The 20,763-nt window shown below is 41.0% G+C and overlaps 1 protein-coding gene across 9 annotated transcripts in view; it reads left to right on the top strand.

Moving 5' to 3' along the window:
* Window positions 1-20,763, top strand: part of EZH1 (enhancer of zeste 1 polycomb repressive complex 2 subunit) — a 519,099-nt gene that overhangs the window by 475,154 nt on the left and 23,182 nt on the right. For all 9 annotated transcript variants that reach the window (XM_075847032.1, XM_075847030.1, XM_075847027.1 and 6 more), the window contains 8 exons: window positions 765-866; window positions 8,171-8,291; window positions 12,333-12,461; window positions 12,552-12,671; window positions 14,526-14,646; window positions 14,768-14,878; window positions 20,037-20,201; window positions 20,414-20,518. In XM_075847032.1, coding sequence (XP_075703147.1) covers window positions 829-866; window positions 8,171-8,291; window positions 12,333-12,461; window positions 12,552-12,671; window positions 14,526-14,646; window positions 14,768-14,878; window positions 20,037-20,201; window positions 20,414-20,518 — 910 coding nt within the window. In that variant the 5' untranslated portion in view covers window positions 765-828. The remainder of the gene's footprint in view (window positions 1-764; window positions 867-8,170; window positions 8,292-12,332; window positions 12,462-12,551; window positions 12,672-14,525; window positions 14,647-14,767; window positions 14,879-20,036; window positions 20,202-20,413; window positions 20,519-20,763) is intronic.

Genomic DNA, 20,763 nt, shown 5'->3' with positions numbered 1-20,763 from the left:
CCGTTTACTGGTAACGTCTGGCCTTTCCGTCAGGTAAACCCATGAACGGAATACAAACTGAAACGATGGTGAAAGATCCCGTGCAAATGGTTTCCGTTTATTTCAGGGTTCCATCGTTTTGACGGAATAAATAGCGCAGTCAACTATGGTATTCCATCAAAACAGAACCCTTAAACAATGGTGACATACGGAAACCATTTTGCACCGGATCCGTTATCGTTGAAATCAGTGGTGATGCAAATGGAAACCTATGGTTTCTGTTTGGATTCCATTCATGGCTTCCCCTGACGGAAAGGTCCGATAAAACCCACAATGGAATCCCGACGCAGATGTGAAAGAAGCCTTATGCATTCAAAGTAATATATAGACCCCGTAATACAATCCGTCAACAGCTACTAGAGTGCTTGTTAACACTTTCCAGATTAACTACTTGTCCTTCTTTTTTCATATTTGACAATCTACAGTTTGTATGTTCTTTGCATTTGACATTGGTTACATTATGGTCAGGGATGAATAATGGAAGTTTCACTTTTGCACAGCAAATACACCTTTTGATTAATGTAATGGCCTTATTAGACCCTGTACAGACTCTAAAGAAACCTCTGTGGGCACCCTCAATGCAGTGATGCATATAAAAACACTGATTTTACATGTAGTTTTATGGAGAAGATATGTCGCCTGACACTGTATCAGAACCTACCAAGAACTAAACTTGTAGCATTGTCTTATTAATAGCCATCTTATTTTATGCTTTTATTTTCCAGATTTGGATGCTTACAAGAAATACTTTTGTTCTGTTGTAATTAGGAAGTACTTACTGTTCGTGAGATGAGATCCCTCAAGGACTCCACTAGCTCCTTACCGAGGTACACACACACACATGTATACATACGTAGCTACGTTACAGCGTTCCTCAAAGCTTTATTAGGCTCTACGTATGATGGTTGGTTTAGAAAAAACATTTTCCCTAATCTGTTAGCACTTCATTCCTATGGCAACTGTGCATTGTTTAATTTCCCTAGTGGCTGCAATGCATGAAAATTGAGCGCTTGCTGCACAGTTCCCCCACATATTACAGATTGAGGGTAAAAAGATGGAGGAAATGCTCCAGATGAACACCATTCATGGCACAAGTTCCCAAACTAGTGATAGTAATTTTACTTGCAGACGGTCATCAGTTGGTTTAGTTTTACTTTTTCTCCCAAAACAACTTGGGATCAGCTTATTATTGGGGACCCTTCTAAGAAAAAGTACTTGTACAAAGTGGACGACACGTTTAAAGGCAATCTGTTATTGCGTTTTACCAGAGAAACGCAACTCAATACTTACTGCCCAGATTCTGCAGTTTTTAGAAATATCCTACATGTGGCCCTAGTGTAGTAATGGACTGAAGCACCGGCCTCAGAAGCAAAGGAGCACAGGATTTTGAGGCTTCCTTTTTATTAGGCACCATGTCCGGTTTGAAGAGGTCTTGTGGTGCCAAAACAGTGGAAACCCCCCAAAAGTAACCCTATTTGGCAAACTACAGCCCTCAAGGAACTTATCGAGGAGTATAATGGGCATTTTTTTTTAACAGATTTTGTGGAATTGGGCAGTGCAATTGAAAATCTAGTTTTTCAGATAAAATGTACAAATTATTAATTTTGACAAGGAATAAAGGAGAAAAAGCACCCTAACATTTGTAAAGCAATGTCTCCCGATTACGGCAGAACCCCATATGTGGTAATAAACTGCTGGTTGGACAAACTATTTGGCATGTAGATTTTGGTTTCTGGGTGCCATGTCGCATTTGAGGAGCTACTGAGGTACCAGTACAGGGGGAAACCCCTTGAAAGTGACCCCATTTTCGAAACTAGACTCCTTGAGGAATTCATTGTAGTTTATTATCATATTTTTTTTACAGCATTCATAGTGCAGTGTATTAGAGCTGTGAGGTATTCACTGACCGCACGCATAGTGGGTCCTGACTTTGTCAGGACCCACTAGGCTTCCGTAGACTGCATAGCCGGATGCCATTGTTAGGCCTCCGGTTGCGAAATAACGCTGTGCTGTGTGAGTAAATCCCACAGAAACTTTACTAAAGTGTCGGGAGTGTGATTAGACATCGCATCCTGGCTGGTGGTGATGTCTATTCACTCTCAAGACACTTCGGTAAAGTTACTGTGGGAGTATGTGACAGCACAGCGTGATCTCGCGAGATCACGCTGTGCAGTGAAAGAAGCTGTGCTGGAATGAAGAGAAGTGTAAGACGCTGATTGGTCAGCGTCATACACTTGTCTTTACAACGCCTACTTGGTCAAAAGATAAAAAACACCCAGTTGGGCATTAAGACACTAAGTAGCATAAATCTAAAATTGATCCATAACTTGCTCAAAAATGATAGTTTTTCAAAATAAAAACCACTGTTATCTACATTACAGTGTTGATCAGATTATGTAGAAGATAAGGCACTTATAATCTGGTGACAGAGCCTCTTTAACCCCTTCCCGCCGGATCACGTATATATACGTCATTAAAATCGGTGGCTTACCGCCTTTTCACGTAAATGTACGTCATGGAGATGAAGCTGGCTCAGGAGCTGAGCCAGCGACATCCCCGCCGGGTGACAGCTGTATGTTACAGCTGGCACCCTAAGGTATCGGCCAGGACCGGAGCTAGCCTCCGATCCGACCGATTAACCCCTCACATGCTGCGTTCAATAGAGATCGCAGCATGTGAGGAGCTTATAGCCACCGGCACCCATGCAACGTGATCGCTGGGTTGCCGGTGGCTGCAAAGTCGATCGGAGGGCTAATGCTTACCTCCCGATCAGCCTGTAACGGAATCCTCCTATGCCCCGTCGTCGGCGGGGCCCAGGAGGCTTCCGGTAACATCGGCAAGATGGCGCCGGCTCAGCTTCCGGCTCAAAAGCTGAGCCGGCGTCATCAGCAGTGGGTGTCCGCTGTATGTAACAGCGGACACCCCGATCTATCGCCAGGAACCGGAGCTAGCTCCGATTCCTGGCATTAACCCCTTCGATGCAGCGATCCATTGTGATCGCTGCATCCTAGAGGTTTGTAGAAAATCGGCAGCCTTGCCATGCGATGGCAAGGCTGGCGACTGCTACCATGGCAACAGGAGCCCTAACAATGGACTCCTGTCTGCCATTACGTAAGCTGATTAGGCCCCGCCCAGAGGCGGAGCCTGATCGGCTTGCTGTCAGTGAACAACTGACAGTTCCAATACATTGCACTACATAGGTAGTGCAATGTATTAGAACATCAAACAAACAATTGGACATTCAAGTCCCCTAGTGGGACTAAAGAAAAGTGTAAAAAAAGTAAAAATAAAAGTTGGAAAACATACAATAAAAGTTTCAAATAATAACACAAAACACAATCGCCCTTTTTCCCTTATCAAGTCATTTATTATTGAAAAAAATAATAAAGCCATACATATTTGGTATCGCAGCGACCGTAACGACCTGAACTATAAAAATATTATGTTATTTATCCAGCGCAGTGAACGCCGTAAAAAAACAACTCAAAAACACTGCCATAATTACTGTTTTTTTGGTCACTGTCTTCCAAAAATTGAAATAAAAAGTGATCAAAAAGTCGCATGTATCCAAAAATGGTACCTAAAAGATCTATACCTCGTCTCGCAAAAAACAAGCCCTCACACCGCTCCATCGATAAAAAAATTTAAAAGTTATGGCTCTCGCAACATTGCGACAGAAGAAATACATTCTCTTTCCAAAAGTAATTTTATTGTGCAAAAAGTTATAAAAAAGTTCTATAAATTTGGTATCGCCGGAATCGTACTGATCCGCAGAATAAAGGTAACATGTAGTTTATAACGTACGGTGAACGGTGTATATAAAAAAAAAAGTGGCACAAGCTGGTCATGACATATTTGACACTGAATTGGCATATCTAGGGAACATTTTAATTTGTACCTTCCGCAGCGCAATCATTTATGGAAAAGACCTGTGCGGTGAAAATGCTCACTACACCTCTTAATAAATGCCTTGAGGGGTGCAGTTTCGAAAATGGGGTCACTTCTCAGGGGTTTCTTTTATTATTTCACATCAAAGCCTCTGCAATTGTGAACCAATACTTTATAAGTCGCCAAATTAGGCCTCAATTTTACATGGTACTCTTTCACTCCTGAGCCCTGTCGAATGTCCAGGCAAAAGATTAGGGCCACATGTAGGGTGATTCTAAAACAGGGAAACACCGCGTAATAATTGAGAGCTGTCTTGTTATGGTGGCACAAGCCGGGCACCACATATTGGCGTATCTAAGGAAAAATTCCCATTTTCATTCTCCCACATCGTGTGCACACGAATTTCTGCAAAACACCTGTGGGGTTAACATGCTCACTACACCCCTAGGTGAATACCTTGAGGGTGTTGTTTCCAAAATGGGGTCACTTCTGGGGGGGATCCACTGTTTTGGTCCCACAGGGACTTTGCAAATGCAACATAGCGACCAGAAACCAAATGCAGAAAAATCTGTACACCAAAAGCAAATGGCGCTCCTTCCCTTCTGAGCCCTGCCGTGTGCCCAAACAGCATTTTACGACCACGTGTGGGGTATTGCCGTACTCCAGAGAAGTTGCTTTACAAGCGTTGGGGTTCTTTTTTTCCTTTATTTGTTGAGAAAATTAAAAATTTGGAGCTAAAGCTACGTCTTATTGAAGAAAAAGGATTTTTTTTATTTGCCCAATTCTAATAAAAATCTATGAAACACCTGTGGGGGCAAAATGCTCACTACACCCCTAGATGGATTCCTCAAGGGGTGTAGTTTTCTCAATGGAGTAACTTTTTTGGCGTTTTCACTGTTTTGGTACCTCAGGGGCTTTGCAAATGCGACATGGCCTGCGCAAACCATTCCTGCTAAATTTGAGCTCCAAAAGCCAAATGGCGCTCTTTCCCTTCTAAGCTCCGCCGTGTGTCCAAACATCCGTTTATAACCACATTTGGGGTATTGTTTTACTCGGGAGAAATTGCTTTACAAATGTTGTGGTGCTTTTTCTCCTTTAGTCCTTGTGGAAATTAGAAAAAATTAGCTAAACCTACATAATCTTTGAAAGAATGACGATTTTTATTTTCACGGCCTACTTCCAATAATTTCTGCAAAAAACCTGCAGGGTAAAAATGCTCACTATACCCCTAGATAATTTCCTCAAGGGGTGTAGTTTCCCAAATGGGGTCACTTTTGGTGGATTTCCACTGTTTTGGCACCGAAAGAGCCCTTGAAACCTGACATGGTGCCTAAAATATTTTCTAATAAAAAGGAGGCCCAAAATCCACTGGGTGCTCCTTTGCTTCTGAGGCCGGTGCTTCAGTCCATTACCACACTAGGGCCACATGTGGGATATTTCTAAAAACTGCAGAATCTGGGCAATAAATATTGAGTTGCGTTTCTCTGGTAAAAACTTCTGTGTTACAAAAAAAATAGAATAAAAATGAATTTCTGCAAAAAAAAATGAAATTTGGAAATTTCACCTCTACGTTGCTTTAATTCCTGTGAAACGTTTAAAGGGTTAAGAAACTTTCTAAATGCTGTTTTGAATACTTTGAGGGGTGAAGATTTTAAAATGGGGTGACTTTTTGGCGGTTTCTAACATATAAGGCCCTAAAAGCCGCTTCACAACTGAACTGGCCCCTGTAAAAATAGCCTTTTGAAATTTTCTTGAAAATGTGAGAAATTGCTGCTAAAGTTCTAAGCCTTGTAACGTCCTAGAAAAATAAAAGGATGTTCAAAAAACGATGCCAATCTAAAGTAGACATATGGAGGATGTTAGTTAGCAACATTTTTGTGTGGTATAACTGCCTGTCTTACAAGCAGATACATTTACATTTAGAAAAATGCTAATTTTTGCAATTTTTCACCAAATTTTGGTGTTTTTCACTGGTAAATATTGAATTTATCGACCACATTTTTCCACTATCATAAAGTCCAATGTGTCACGAGAAAACAATCTCAGAATCGCTTTGATAGGTAAAAGCGTTCCGGAGTTATTACCACATAAAGTGAAATATGTCAGATTTGAAAAAATGGGTCTGGTCCTGAAGGCCAAAATGAGCTTGGTCCTGAAGGGGTTAATCTCTACCTATGATATTCTTGAAGTACTGCTTTCTCTGTCCATGGCACTGAATCATTAACAAGTTTTAGCTAGATGTAAGCTTTGAAATCTCCAAAATGCCTGACATTTATCCATCACCCGACAGGGCCATTAAAGTAAACCTGTCCGGATTAAAAAATGGATTTGACCAATTTTGCTGCATCTGAAATAACATACAGGGGAATGTTTGGAAACATTGTAGAGTACTTAATAAGGCAAACATGCCCCTGTATGTAATTTCAGATGTAGCAAGATTGGTAAGATCCATTTTTAAAATGGCATGCGTTGTATGTTAATAATTAGTGAAGAGTCATCCGGCTGTTGACGATATTAGGAAAAGTCTCAGTCCGGTCTACAACCCTCGCCCTACAGGCTTGATTTAAATTCCTCCTCCCCACTGTACGCTGCCAGCAGAATGGCCATTAGCACTATAGGATTCTTTAGTGTCCGCTCTGCATACGGGAAGACGAGCAGGACACTCTGTCCCCCACTGAAGCGTTATAAGCAGCTGGCAGCACAGACTGTACACAGTCCGTGTTGCTGCTAGAAGCAAGATAGCTAATACAAGCGATTTTAGAAAAACTGTTATAGTGCACATTCCTGTACTACCGTATAATAGTTTTTCACTAAAAGTTAAAGGTTGCTCGACCATTTAAAGGCTATCTAAACCTTGAAAGGCAAATGTATTTTTTTTTTTAATAAAAAGGTGTATTAGTGTGTTTTGTGTAACTTTGTAAATACTTTTTATTAAAAATGTGTTTTACCTTTTAAAGAGGCTCTGTCACCATATTTTGCAACCCCTATCTGCTATTGCAGCAGATAGGCGCTGCAATGTAGATTACAGTAACGTTTTTATTTTTAAAAAACGAGCATTTTTGGCCAAGTTATGACCATTTTTGTAGTTATGCAAATGAGGCTTGCAAAAATCCAAGTGGGTGTGTTTAAAAGTAAAAGTCCAAGTGGGCGTGTATTAGGTGCGTACATCGGGGCGTTTTTAATACTTTCATTAGCTGGTCGCTCTGAAGAGAAGTAACATCCTCTTCTCTTCAGAACGCCCAGCTTCTGACAGTGCAGATCTGTGACGTCACTCACAGGTCCTGCATCGTGACGGCCACATCGGCACCAGAGGCTACAGTTGATTCTGCAGCAGCATCAGCGTTTGCAGGTAAGATCGACTTACCTGCAAACGCTGATGCTGCTGCAGAATCAACTGTAGCCTCTGGTGCCGATGTGGCCGTCACGATGCAGGACCTGTGAGTGACGTCACAGATCTGCACTGTCAGAAGCTGGGCGTTCTGAAGAGAAGAGGATGTTACTTCTCTTCAGAGCGACCAGCTAATGAAAGTATTAAAAACGCCCCGATGTACGCACCTAATACACGCCCACTTGGACTTTTACTTTTAAACACACCCACTTGGATTTTTGCAAGCCTCATTTGCATAACTACAAAAATGGTCATAACTTGGCCAAAAATGCTCGTTTTTTAAAAATAAAAACGTTACTGTAATCTACATTGCAGCGCCTATCTGCTGCAATAGCAGATAGGGGTTGCAAAATCTGGTGACAGAGCCTCTTTAAGATACAGCTGCTCTGTATTCTCTATACATAGCTTTTAATTCCTAAATAAGAGATGCTATACTTAGACCAAACAAAAGGATAATTAGTTGGTAAATCGGCCATGATTGGAGACATTTATACCCAGGGCTTGGCATTTAGGCAGATGGAAATTGAATGAAGCACCACTATGTACCATGTATGCGTTGACTTTCACAGTTTGAGCTCCCCTTCAAAGTAAATCACTGGTCACTTGAATTCTTATTTCATTAACTGCCGTATTTACTATATTTACTTGGGTTCCTAGTGTTTGTACTTTCTCTTACTGTTTTGTTTGTTAAACATTGTATTTATTTTTCTTGCCACAAATCTGAAACTTATTTGTCGAATACCTTCTGCTCATTGCACTGAATGCTTATTTTGTATTGACAGCCTCATGACATGTTTGCAAAATTTTTAATAAAGCATTTGATGAAGAAATAACACATTTGATTTTATCACCTAGCACAATGGAGCCTCCTAACTCACAGCATAATAAGTCTCTCTTGTATTGGAAGAAGAAAGTTCGTCTTGAGTATATGCGTCTGCAGCAGCTGAAGAGATTACAGGTCAACCAGACTGCTGGGGTGAGTAGAAGAGATGACAAATCATAGTTTGATAATAATTGGCCGTCATTCAAGAGCATTTGCCAACTGGTCTAAGATTACAGCGATTTTATTTATTGCATTGGACATTATGCAACAAGGACAAAGGTAACAAAAGTCCATTTGCACATAATTTGCTTGATTCTCTTGAGAGTAGTAATACATGGATCCAGATCTTGCTGCACTTGTAACAGTAGGCTTTTTAACCCCTTCACGACTGCCATACGGCTATATAAGTTCCAACTGCCGATGCCCCATGCAGTTGTCATGTGTATATAAACGTTGGCATCCTGGAACAGGGTTTAATGAGTGCAGTGCTGCTTCAATGTGAGCAGTGCTACATTCTCATGTCTGCCGTGGCTTTAAGAGCCCCGGAATACACCCCCCCCCCCACTGTAGATAGCGCCACACAAAACCCCCTGTAGATAGCACCACCTAAGCTCTCTGGCCGCGGATTCCCCTTCTAGAGGGAGCCCCCAACGTCTCAACATCCCCGCTGTAAATAGTGCCACCTAAACTCCCACTAGGAGCAGAATTCCCGACGTCAGATCGCTCTGCGCTGCGAATTCGACTTCTAGATAGAGCCCCGACGTCACTGTCCACGGTCAGGGGCTCTCTAGGAATTCCCGGCTGACATTCTGAACAGGGATTCCGCTACTGGAGAAGCCCCTGGCAGCACTATCCATATATGGACAGTGACGTCAGCGGCCACTCTTGGAGCGGAATCCCGGGACGCGACGCTGCCGACGCTCAGGCAGGGGATTCCGCTTTTAGAGTTAGCCCCTGGCATCACTGTCCATATATGGACAGACACATCAGGGGCTCCCTCTAGGAGTGGAATCCTTGGCCAGAGGGATGCCGCTCCTACATGGAGCTACAGTGGTGCTATCTACAGGAAGAGGGTGCCATTTAGGGAGGGGCGCTCGTGCTTTCTGCAGGGGGGATGGCGCTTTCTGCAGGGGGGTGGCGCTGTCTGCGGGGGGGGGGGGTGGCGCTGTCTGCAGGGGGATGCTATATATGGGGGGTGTGGCACTATCTACATGGGTACTGTGGCATTATATGGGCAATACCTACAAGGGACACTGTGGCGCTATCTACATGGGCACTGTGTGGGCTCTACCTACAGTGGGAGCTGGGACTTTGTGGGCACTGGCACTATCTACAATGGGCAATGTGGCACTATCTACAGTGGTATTGCGTCAATATCTACATGGGCACTGTGGTGTTTTCAGGTGGCTGGGACAAAAAAAACCCTAACTAATAAAATTCATCCATTTTTTTTTATTTTTTTTTAACATCCATGAAAATTTTTGGGAAATGACGGAGAATAACGGTCAGACGTCCGGGAAATGGATTACAATTTTGAGACACATTGATGCAAAACAGCCATGAAACACTGACCATTGATCCGTTGTTAACTGCCATTTTTTTTTTCACGTCGTGTGAATATAGCCTTATAGCCCTCTTCACTCTCCACTCACAGCGATCCAGGCTGATGGAGGGAGAAGACAACTAATTGTTACAGAGCTGTACATTGTGTGTGTGTGTGTGTGTGTGTGTGTGTGTATATTAGATAAATATATATAAAAAATTACGAAAGTGTTTTTGTTTTTTTAAATGTTCTGATTTTGTCTGCTCATAATAAAAATTAAAAACATGGAATTAATTAAACTAATCTATAAAATGAAAGCCTCATAAGTCTTGTAAAAATAGTTGTAATATTCAAAGCGGTTCCAAAAATATTATCGTTTAACCCCTTAACGACCAGTCCTATTTTGGCCTTAATGACGAAGCATTCCTTTTTAGTTTTCTCATCTTCACATTCCAAGTGTTATAAGTTTTATTTTTCCACTGGCTTCCTTCCCATGCTTGTTTCAGAAGCGTCAGGGTCCAGCCATAGCGGCTGCTAGCGGCAACACCAGGCATGAGGGCGCCCACGCCAGGCCCCCTCATGGGTGGCGGCACCGCTAGTAGCTACTTCTACAGCGGTAGCGATGACACTATAGCAGAGCAGGGAGGTATCTCCCTGCTCTATTTATTAGCGCCACAGTAGCTCCCTAAAGGAGCGGAATGCCCGTGTGGTCGAGGATTCCACTCCTGGAGCGCTCCACTTGATTTCTCTGTCCATATATGAACAGTGACATCAGGTGAAACTCCTGAAGCTGAATCCCTGTCCACAGCGTTGAAGGAAGGGGGGGGGGGTTGCTATATACAAGGGGGCTGTGGGCTGTGTGGCGCTCCCTACCAGGGGGCTGTGTGGCGCTCCCTACCAGCGGGCTGTGTGGTGCTCCCTACCATCAATTGAAATTAATAGGAGGCAGAAATTACCTGTAGCGCCCATTTGGAGTTCTTTTTTGCCTGCGTCTTTTGCATTAGCTTCAACTGCTTGAGAAAAAAACGCAAAAAAATATAAATTTTGTGTCAGATTTTTTTTGCCTTGCCAAAAACGCTTCGTTAACATTCCCTACGAGTGTAGTGCTTGTTTTTATCCGTTTTCTGTCTTTCGCGAAACAATTTTTGGTAGGGGTGCCCTGAGGAAATGATTTTTTTTTTTAAATGTTGGGAAACTCTGTACTAGGCTAGAGGATTACGTCGGCCTACGCAAGGATCCTGTCGTGGAGCAGATCAATTCGTCGTGGGAACGGGCCTAGGTGAGTACAATTTTTGTTTTTGTTTGGGGGCACTGTCTACAAGGGAGAGGTGGTGCACGATCTAAAGAGAGGCTGTATGGCAAAATCTACAGGGGGGCACTATACTGTGTGGGGCCACTAAGGCGGACATTATACTGTGTAGGGGTACTACAGGGGGCATAATACTGTGGGCACAATTAGAGGAGAAAATACTGTGTCCTTGAAGGGGTTGCAATATATTATTTTATTAAATATTATTTTTATACTGTATGGGGGCACTAAAGGGGCATTATAATTTTTTTATGAGGCATTTTTATTAATAAGTGTGGGGCGCCGAAACATCATTTTGCACGGGGCGCCATCTTTTCTAAGGCCGGCCCTGGTCAAATGGCTGAGATTGAAGGTTTCTTCAATCTCAGCCGTTGCAGCGGGAGCCTGGCTGTCAGTCACAGCCGGGCTCCAGCGGCAATGGAGCGGGTACAGCTTCTGTGCCTGCACGATCTCTATCACGTACATGCACGTGGGAATGCGCATTTGTACGTGCCCCGACATGCATGCACGTGAAAATGCGGGAAGGGGTTAAAGAAGTGCATATCTGAAATGGAAAATTTGACCTGGACACGGGCATCAATGACCCTTGGTCATGAAAGGGTTAAAGAGGAACGGACATATCCGTTATAGTAAATACTTGCATTCCCTATAAATAGTTCATCACCATCTTTTTCTTAGAACTCTGCATTGTGAAGGATCATTGCCATTTTCTCTTGTCAATGGGGCATGTCTTTACACAATCTGCCACTGTTCATCCAGTGCTAGTACAGTGGAGTATTTTATCTACAATATATTGAATTAAAGAGGTTGTCTAGTCACAAAAAATTGGATAGGATAGGCCTTTAATATCTGATTGGTCAGGGGATCGACTCCTGACACCTCGCCGATCAGCTGATTTGAAGGGGTCGCAGCGCTCATGAGCGCTGCTTTCCCTTTAGTTCCTGTACTTCTCACAGGATAGGCCATCAACTTTTTGGGGCTGGGCAACCCCTTTAATGCAAATACATGGAAGACTTATTTCAATTTACAAAATATTATAATAGGAATATAAATATTATTTAAATAATGTTTTTTGCTCTCTTTCTCTACTGGTTGTACTGTTCCTCCTTTGTTCTCCATACTCAATAGAGGGCGGTGGGTTGTTGGGATTACTATATCAAAATTGTATGTTTGTGAAAATTATGTGGAAAATGTAATAAAGTGTGATTGACATTAAAAGAATGTAATATATTGAATTACTATAAATAAAGGCTATGTTAGCGAGTCTGTCATTTGTAGAACTCATTCTTCTTAGTAAATGTTACTGTAATCCTTTTTAATGTTTCTATTTTTTAACGGTCAGGCACAATATGTGGAAAATGTTATGAAAATACGTGAGAGAACAGATCTTTTAAACGAAGGGTGGAAAAATCTAAGTCTTCATCCAGTTCAGATAACGGATCCCTCAAATACACTTCCTTTTCTGAAAAAGGTAACTCTGTTATAACATGTAGTGATGCTTGTTCTTCAAAAACATTTACCACTTGTAATATAACAGTAAATCACCTAAATTTCTTTCTAGTGTACCGTTGAAAGTATCTTTCCTGATTTTGCCGTCCAGACTATACATACAAGGTCCCTGAACACTGTCGCACTTGTTCCTATCATGTACTCTTGGTCTCCTCTCCAGCAAAACTTCATGGTATGTTCTGTTATAGCTCGTTTTATTTATATATTTCCATTTGCTTCTATAACGCCAACATATTTTGGAGCACTCATTCACATCCGTCCCTGTCCTCAGTGGGGCTCACAATCTAATTTCCCTATGCACGAATGAGCGAGGTTCTCGACATTCTTTTTTATAGGCTTTGATAATCGATTCCGCTAAAAGGGCATTTGAACAGGGATTGTCTAAGACGGACAAGCCCTTTAATATTAAGTTACTCATTGACAATCCGTGGTCAAATAATAGAGACATAGGTGGACAGTTGTTTTCGGTAGTCCGCATAAAAATGAGTGGCATCCCATTGTCAACTCGGGTCAATGTTGTAATCATATGGTTTTCATATTACCCAAAATTGCTGTCTGTAAACTTTGCACAATCGTGTAAAATCGCCATAATAGTTGTAAGGATCAGATGACCAGTTGTCTTGGCAGGCTTGTTATGTGTAAACTTAATATGGTTTGTGGATTACAGGATTGATGACCTCTGCCAAACAATCCGTAGTAGTGGCCATCCCTGCTCAATCTCTAGATAACGATGCGGTCCAAAGGGCGTAATTTAGTGTAATTACCTATATAGATTAGGCTTCGTTCACATCTGTGCTAGGGTCCCGTTCCGACGTTCTGTCTGAGCTTTCCTTTGGAACAAGACCCTGACTAACACAAACGGAATTCAAAGGTTTCCGTTTTCATCACCATTGATTTCAATGGTGACGGATCTGGTGCCAATGGTTTCCGTTTGTCTCCGTTGTGCAAGGGTTCCATAGTTTTGACGGAATCAATAGCGTAGTCGACTGCCTCTGCCCTTCTACAGCTGGACTCAAAGGCTATAGTATTTTACAGGTGTGCACATAGCTCGTAGGAGCCTATGGCAGTAAAATTGTTAAGGTATGTTCACACGGCTTATTTTCGGCTTTTTTTCGGGCCGTAAACGGCCGAAAAATCTGAAGCAGAACGCCTCCAAACATCTGCCCATTGATTTAAATGGAAAAACTGCGTAAAAAAAGTGCATGTCACTTCTTGGGACGTTTTTGGAGCCGGTTTCCATTGCCTATAGAAAAACATCTCCAAAAACGGGCGTAAAAATCGCAAGCGGCTTAAAAAACGGCTCCGGGTTTTCAGACGTTTTTTGTTTTGTGTGTGTGCACATACCCTTAGTGTAGCAGATTACTGCTTGTATCATGGATCTTTTCTGATCTTGTGGGAAACCATCTCCATTCTGGTACTCACTGATCGCTTTCACAAGCTAAACCTGGAGTACCAGTGCTCTGTAAGTCTTTATACATAGTATCATAGATGACACTATGCCTCAAAATAATTCAAAGATATCCTATAGACCAGGGGGTCTGCATCCTTCGGCTCTATAAATTCCAGCATGTCATGACTGCCAAATGCTTTATTATTCCAGCCAAAGGCTGTCAGGGCATGCTGAGAGTTGTAGTTTCACAACCGCTAGAGTGCTGAAGGTTGCTGGCCCGTTCTATAGACAACTGGTTTCTTCATTTCTACCTGCACTGTTGAAATGCAGCTGGTGTAGGTAGCCTTATACACAATGCTCCCTAGGAAAATTATTCAAATTAGCTCTCCTCCATAAAGAAGAAAATGGTGTCTCTAGTTTCACCTATAGGTAGCTACCCTGTAAGTCAATATCTTACCCATGAAAGTGCCTTGAAACGTGACTAGGGATATCCAGCAAACCAGAGACACCTACATAGATTGTGGACTGTAAATAGTTAGGGTTTTCTCACTATATGGTTAGTCTACCTATAGTTTTACTTTTCTATTGCATCAGACAATGGTATGTTTTTCATTCTTTTCTCTACCTGAATTTTAGGTGGAAGATGAGACTATTTTGTGTAACATCCCTTACATGGGAGACGCGGCTAAAGAGGAGGATGAAATGTTTCTTGAGGAACTTATCAGTAACTATGATGGAAAGGTTCATGGAGAAGGAGGTAGGTTTTAGCGTTCGACCTTTATTAGGCTTGGAGAGTAACCGTTGTTCACATAGCTTGTAAATTGTAATCATTATTGTTTGATACTTCATTGTGCATTTAATTTGTTTTCTAATTACAGAGGTGGATTTTCCATCTGCAATGACCTCTATTCCACGCTTACATGAACGTGAGCGTATGTTTATGTACGGTCACTCTTTCTCGGCTGGGCGCAACAGCACATCAATAACGGGTATGTCACAAGGAAGCTAAAAGGATTATACTGATAGTACAGTTTTTGCAAATATTTAGGATAACTGACCATGTAATATTGTATAAAAAGTAGCAAAATTAACTTATTGTTCTGAGTATGCAACAATATCCTGTTTGTCAACTCTTGGTTGGTGCGCATAAAATTTGTCTTTTCTTTCTGCCTGTTCCATCATGTTCTTGAAACGCTTTCCAAAGCCTTGCATGCTTTCATTTATATTTTACTCCCTTTCCAAATTCAAATGTAGCCCTCCTGGCAATCGGCTGATCACTGGGGGTCCAGTGGCCCCCCCCTTCTCCCAGGTGATCAGCTGTTTTTCCAGAGTGATCTATCTGTGCCTACACATTTTACAAGGGAGGTGGTAATTCAAATCAATGGACGACCATGAGAAATATTATTACGCTGAAACCTCCAGAGTGGGGGCTGCTCTTGGCATCTGCTCTCCACACGGACCTATAGTTGTTACCCAGTATGTTTCCTGCCGTCTATGATGTCCTAATGCTCATATAGGGTATGTGGACAGGCGTTGTTCTGAGCACATATTCCCTTTAATTGCAATGCCCTTACTAAGTATAGTTCTTTGTACCAATTTATTATTACAGGCAAAAATATCTCAGTCTGGTGACTTGCATCCCACGGCAAATGTTTAACCCCTTAATGACACAGTCAATTTGGGTTTTTTCATTTTAGTTTTTTCAGCGAGCGTGTTAAACAATGCTATATTCCGATAGTTAGGACTTTTACGGACGCGGTGATACCAGTTATAACTTTTTTTTATTTTTTTTAACACTGCTTTAGGGAAAAAAATGGGAAAAGGTGTTTTTTTTTTGTAACATTAAAAAAATCTTTTTTTTAATTATTATTATAATTTTTTTTAGTCCTCCTAGGGGACTTGAACCAGCGATTGTTGCTGTGCTAATGTATTGCAGCATGTACTGATACTGACAGTCTCCTTTGAAACCCTGCTAGAGTCACGGCTTCAAAGGAGTACAAAGATGGCAGACCTAAGGGCCTTAATTAGGCCTCCAGGTTGCCATGACAACAAACAACACCCCCTGATCGCGTAGCGGGGGGGGGGGTGCGATGACGCGTCGTAGGGGGGCTGACCCCCTGATGCTAACAAATTAAATGCAGCGGTCGCGATGTCAATTTTGCAAAATTATATATATATATATATATATATATATATATATATATATATATATATATATATAGAAACAAACATATAATAGGAGCAGCACTGTGCAAAAAACCAAAAACAGCTGGTGCTAAGCTTCAAATAACAGGGAGTGACGTTCTCCCAGTAAGGTATATGGAAAAAATCGAGCAAAGAAGCAGCACTCAATAGCAAAAAATGAAGTTTATTCACCCAACACGGCAACGTTTCACATCCTCCATGGAAGCATTTTCAAGCAATTAGTGAAAAGCACACACAGGTATATATAGGGAGCACAAAGCTCAATTAACAAATCATCTAAATAGCAGCAATTATACACTTCATATTGAAAAAAATACCCAGTGTAACAAAATATTACATATATGTGTACAAGAGTCAAACATTGACAAATGGTATGAAGAACTTGAAAATTCCAACGAGTGTAATACGTGCCTATAAAATAGTGTAATGCATTAATTCATATTGATTAATAATCACATTATAATACACAATAGCTGGCACTCACCAATCTGGAGAAACAAGGACATCCTGAACAGAACATGTGTGGAATTAAAATTTCCGGCGTTACAAACACCGAACTGCGCATGCCCCAACTCTATCTGTCCATTGGGTAAGGCTATCACATGTGATCTGACTAGCCGTGACGATGCACAGCGACGCAACAGCTGACATGATTACATCGTGCAGAACTCAAGTCCCACGAAGAAATACTCAACCAATGCGATGATCTATCATCAACACAGAGGCGCATAGTATTACTCCTATTAAGGGATCTCTGGAAAATGAGGTACAGGTTTTTGCTCATTTTGAGTTCTGCACGCTATGTGAGCGGGCGTTCTCTTGTCTCTTGGGACATAAGGTATTCCAATTGAGCAAAACCTACCACTGTGCATCTTATACACAGTTTTCATACACTCCTTCTTGACTAGCGGAATGTGTTATTCATGACTTCATTAGAGGTATTTTAGTGGTATCTCTACCCTGTAAACTGTAGTTCTGGCATATTTGCCCTTAACAAACATGGCGTATTATGTTGCATTGACCCTAACACGACTGTGCGATTTGATGGGCCTCTGCTAGTGATGTAATCATGTCAGCTGTTGCGTTGCTGTGCATCGTCACGGCGAGTCAGATCACATGTGATAGCCTTACCCAATGGACAGATAGAGTTGGGGCATGCGCAGTTCGGTGTTTGTAACGCCGGAAATTTTAATTTCACACATGTTCTGTTCAGGATGTCCTTGTTTCTCCAGATTGGTGAGTGCCAGCTATTGTGTATTATAATGTGATAATTAATCAATATGCAATTAATGCATTACACTATTTTATAGGCACGTATTACACTCGTTGGAATTTTAAAGTTCTTCATACCATTTGTCAATGTTTGACTCTTGTACACATATATGTAATATTTTGTTACACTGTTACACGGGGTATTTTTTTCAATATGAAGTGTATAATTGCTGCTATTTAGATGATTTGTTAATTGAGCTTTGTGCTCCCTATATATACCTGTGTGTGCTTTTCACTAATTGCTTGAAAATGCTTCCATGGAGGATGTGAAACGTTGCCGTGTTGGGTGAATAAACTTCATTTTTTGCTATTGAGTGCTGCTTCTTTGCTCGATTTTTTTTTCCTATATATATACACACACACACACTTGTACACACAGAAGATCCAGATGAAATTAACTGTCTAGAGGACACACAAAAATAGTGTTAAAACGACACCACATGGACTAAAAACATTATTACAATCCCAAATGTGATACAAATGAGTATATAGTATAAAACGCTAGGAACACAACCATAATATAGCACATGAATATATATTCAAGAAAGTGGATATAATTCTACAAAGGAAAGAGGTATAGGCTCTAAGGTAAAATCACTTATCGATATTTTAGTGCAGTGAATCAAAGACCCTCATCAGTAAGATGATGGGGCATAGGGAGAAGAAGCCCCAAATTTGAGACACTAAGCCGCACGTTTCTAACTCAATAAAGATGACTTGCCCATTGGTGTGGTGAAGATGTGCCAGACAAATGCCCTGATGCGTGTTTCGCGTAAATAGCTTTATCAATGGGTACCATTGAAGTGGTCTTATCAAGTTTAAATACCGGACTGACGATATCAGCTGATTGTTAGCGGACCAATGAGAATCCCGATCAATGGCGCATGCGCGTAACCTGAAATTGCGCGTGAACACCGTCCCAAGCTGTTAAACGCTGCCGTGCTGCACGGCTCCCCGGATGTCACAGAGCAGAACGATGATTACGACGGATAAGCGTCAACTCCGCAAGACAGGTCTAGACGCATGCGCAAACCCCAGGAGAAGTATAGGTAAAGGGAAAAATTAGCCGGAATACTTGTATGTATACATTCCTTCTAAAAGGAAGGAAGTGGATGTAACATACCTCTTTCCTCCGTGTATATAAAACAAGATACAGTAGTATCAGTTTGAAGTGATAATGAAAAGGATTATTTTAATAATGTGATGATCTATAAAACAATAAAGTTCATAATATGTGTTCATCTATTAAACAGTAATATTAGATTATAGTGAATGAATGAATTTTTATTTTTTTTACAATTTTAGTGTGTGTGGAAATTATATATATATTAATGTACGTACGAGTGTGTGTGTGTATATATATATATATGTGTGTGTGTGTGTGTGTATATATATGTATATACAAAGTAGCCGCCATAAAGGTGAATAATCAATATTAAGTACAAATCTATCTCAATATTGACTAATAAGTGAAAAAATATAAAAATTTCAAAATAAGAAAGTGTACAGTGAAAAAAAGGGAAAGATATTCGAGATAGTGAGAAAAAAAACTAAAGGAGGAAAAGAGGACAGATACAGAAAAGATCTAATGACTACAAAAGTATGTAGTTCAATCACTGTGTAGAATACTAGTCTCTCTTGCATTCCAGGGGGAGGGAAAGGAACATTGGTCATCCTGCCCTTCAAAGTTCGATGTTTTCTTACGACATGAAATATCAGCACAATGAGAAGATAAAGAGATATCTAAAAATATAAACTGAACACAAACAGAAATGAGTACAAACACAGTTAAAATAATGTAATTAATGAAAAGCAGGGAAACCATAAAAATGAAGCAAAGCTCAATTTTTCATTGAAAACAATAGGAGCCATTGTTCCGAGAGTTATGATCCGTTTACATGTATGTTCTAGCTTTTTTTGCTATAATAAAATGTAGTTATTTTTTTTTTTTACTTTCAATAGTGTTTGACTCCTTGTCCTCTTGTTTTTGCATATGACTTTTTGGAGTTTCTATTTCTTGTTCCCTATATTAACTCTGAACATGTAGTGCCATATCACTGGAGGCACCTAGACGATGTATTTTGTCCTATGAAACGTGTTTATGATATTATGGATTTATGTTGCTATATGTCTGTGTTTTATAATATTTCCATCTAAGTTCTATATTGGTTTACAGTTATTTTATTATGGAATTGATGACACTATATATAACCTTTTGTGTGTTTCAATCTACAATTTCCTAGCTGAACTGCAGGCTTTTCTTTGGGCCTGATTCAAACGAGCATATTTATGTCCGTGTGACGGCCGTTAAAACAACGGCCGTCACGTGGACCTATGTAATTCAATGGGGCAGTTCACACTGCCATTGTTTCAACGGACCGTGTGAAGGGTCCATTAAAAAAACGGAACCTGTCCTATTGTCTTCCGTTTTCACGGATCCCTCCATGGGCTCAAGTCTATGGGGGAACAGTGAAAACGGGACCCGCACGGGGGCACCTTGGACGTGAAAAAGTGACATTTTTCACGTCAGAGTTTCACCACGCTTGTGAATCTAGCCTTAGGAAACCTTTTTCTAAATGTTCAATCATCAATGTATTAATGTTTATTCCAATTAAAATAAAAATGGTTATGGGAAGAATTTTAAGAAAGCTGTGATTTGATTCTGTGCAGGTGCTAGCATTCTGGATGATGCTAGCTTTTTGGAGCTGGTTGATGCTCTTCTTCAGATTACAGATGAAGATGAGAGTGGGCACAATGACCCATCGGGATTCAAGGGGGAAGACGTGAAAGGAGAAGGACCCATGACTCGAAAAAGAAAGAGAATTGCTGAGGAGGGTAATTAAATAGTTTTGTTGACCCTTTTTATTGCGTTTTCGAAAGTTTGAGCATTTTATTAATTGAAGCACTACTTCGGGCAAATTTATCTTTGGTTTATTATTTTAACTGTAGCGATATTTACTTGTGGCTATAGGGAGGATAGGTCACTAATGTTTCTGCAGGTTTTTTCAGCAATGTTATGTTTACATCTGCTTCTTTCAAATGTACAGGGGAGGCCCAGGTGAGCCCAGAAAGTAATTCTGCTCCAACAAAAGGTCAGGCAGAAACCAAAGCAGACGGAGAAGACAAAGTCACCGTCCAGAGCAAAACAAGAGGTGAGGGACAGTTGCAAGACTTTGAGGCCAATGTACACAACCTTTGTGTATACCCAGTTGATCGTCTCTTGTCAGAATATTCCTCTATGGTGTTCATGACTTCTATATTGAAAGTCACTGACGTGCCAATTACATTAGACTGCTATCTGAAAATAAACACCCTAGTTAAAATTAAAGAACATGAAGGGAAGAAAGGCTGTGACAACATAAAAAGGCAACTATAGAGTTAAATATGAAGTCTGTTT

The sequence above is a fragment of the Rhinoderma darwinii genome, chromosome 13, assembly GCF_050947455.1.
Source record: "Rhinoderma darwinii isolate aRhiDar2 chromosome 13, aRhiDar2.hap1, whole genome shotgun sequence".
Lineage (NCBI taxonomy): Eukaryota > Metazoa > Chordata > Amphibia > Anura > Rhinodermatidae > Rhinoderma > Rhinoderma darwinii.
Note: the sequence above shows the minus strand (reverse complement) of the source record. Positions and strands in the feature narration are given on the sequence as shown.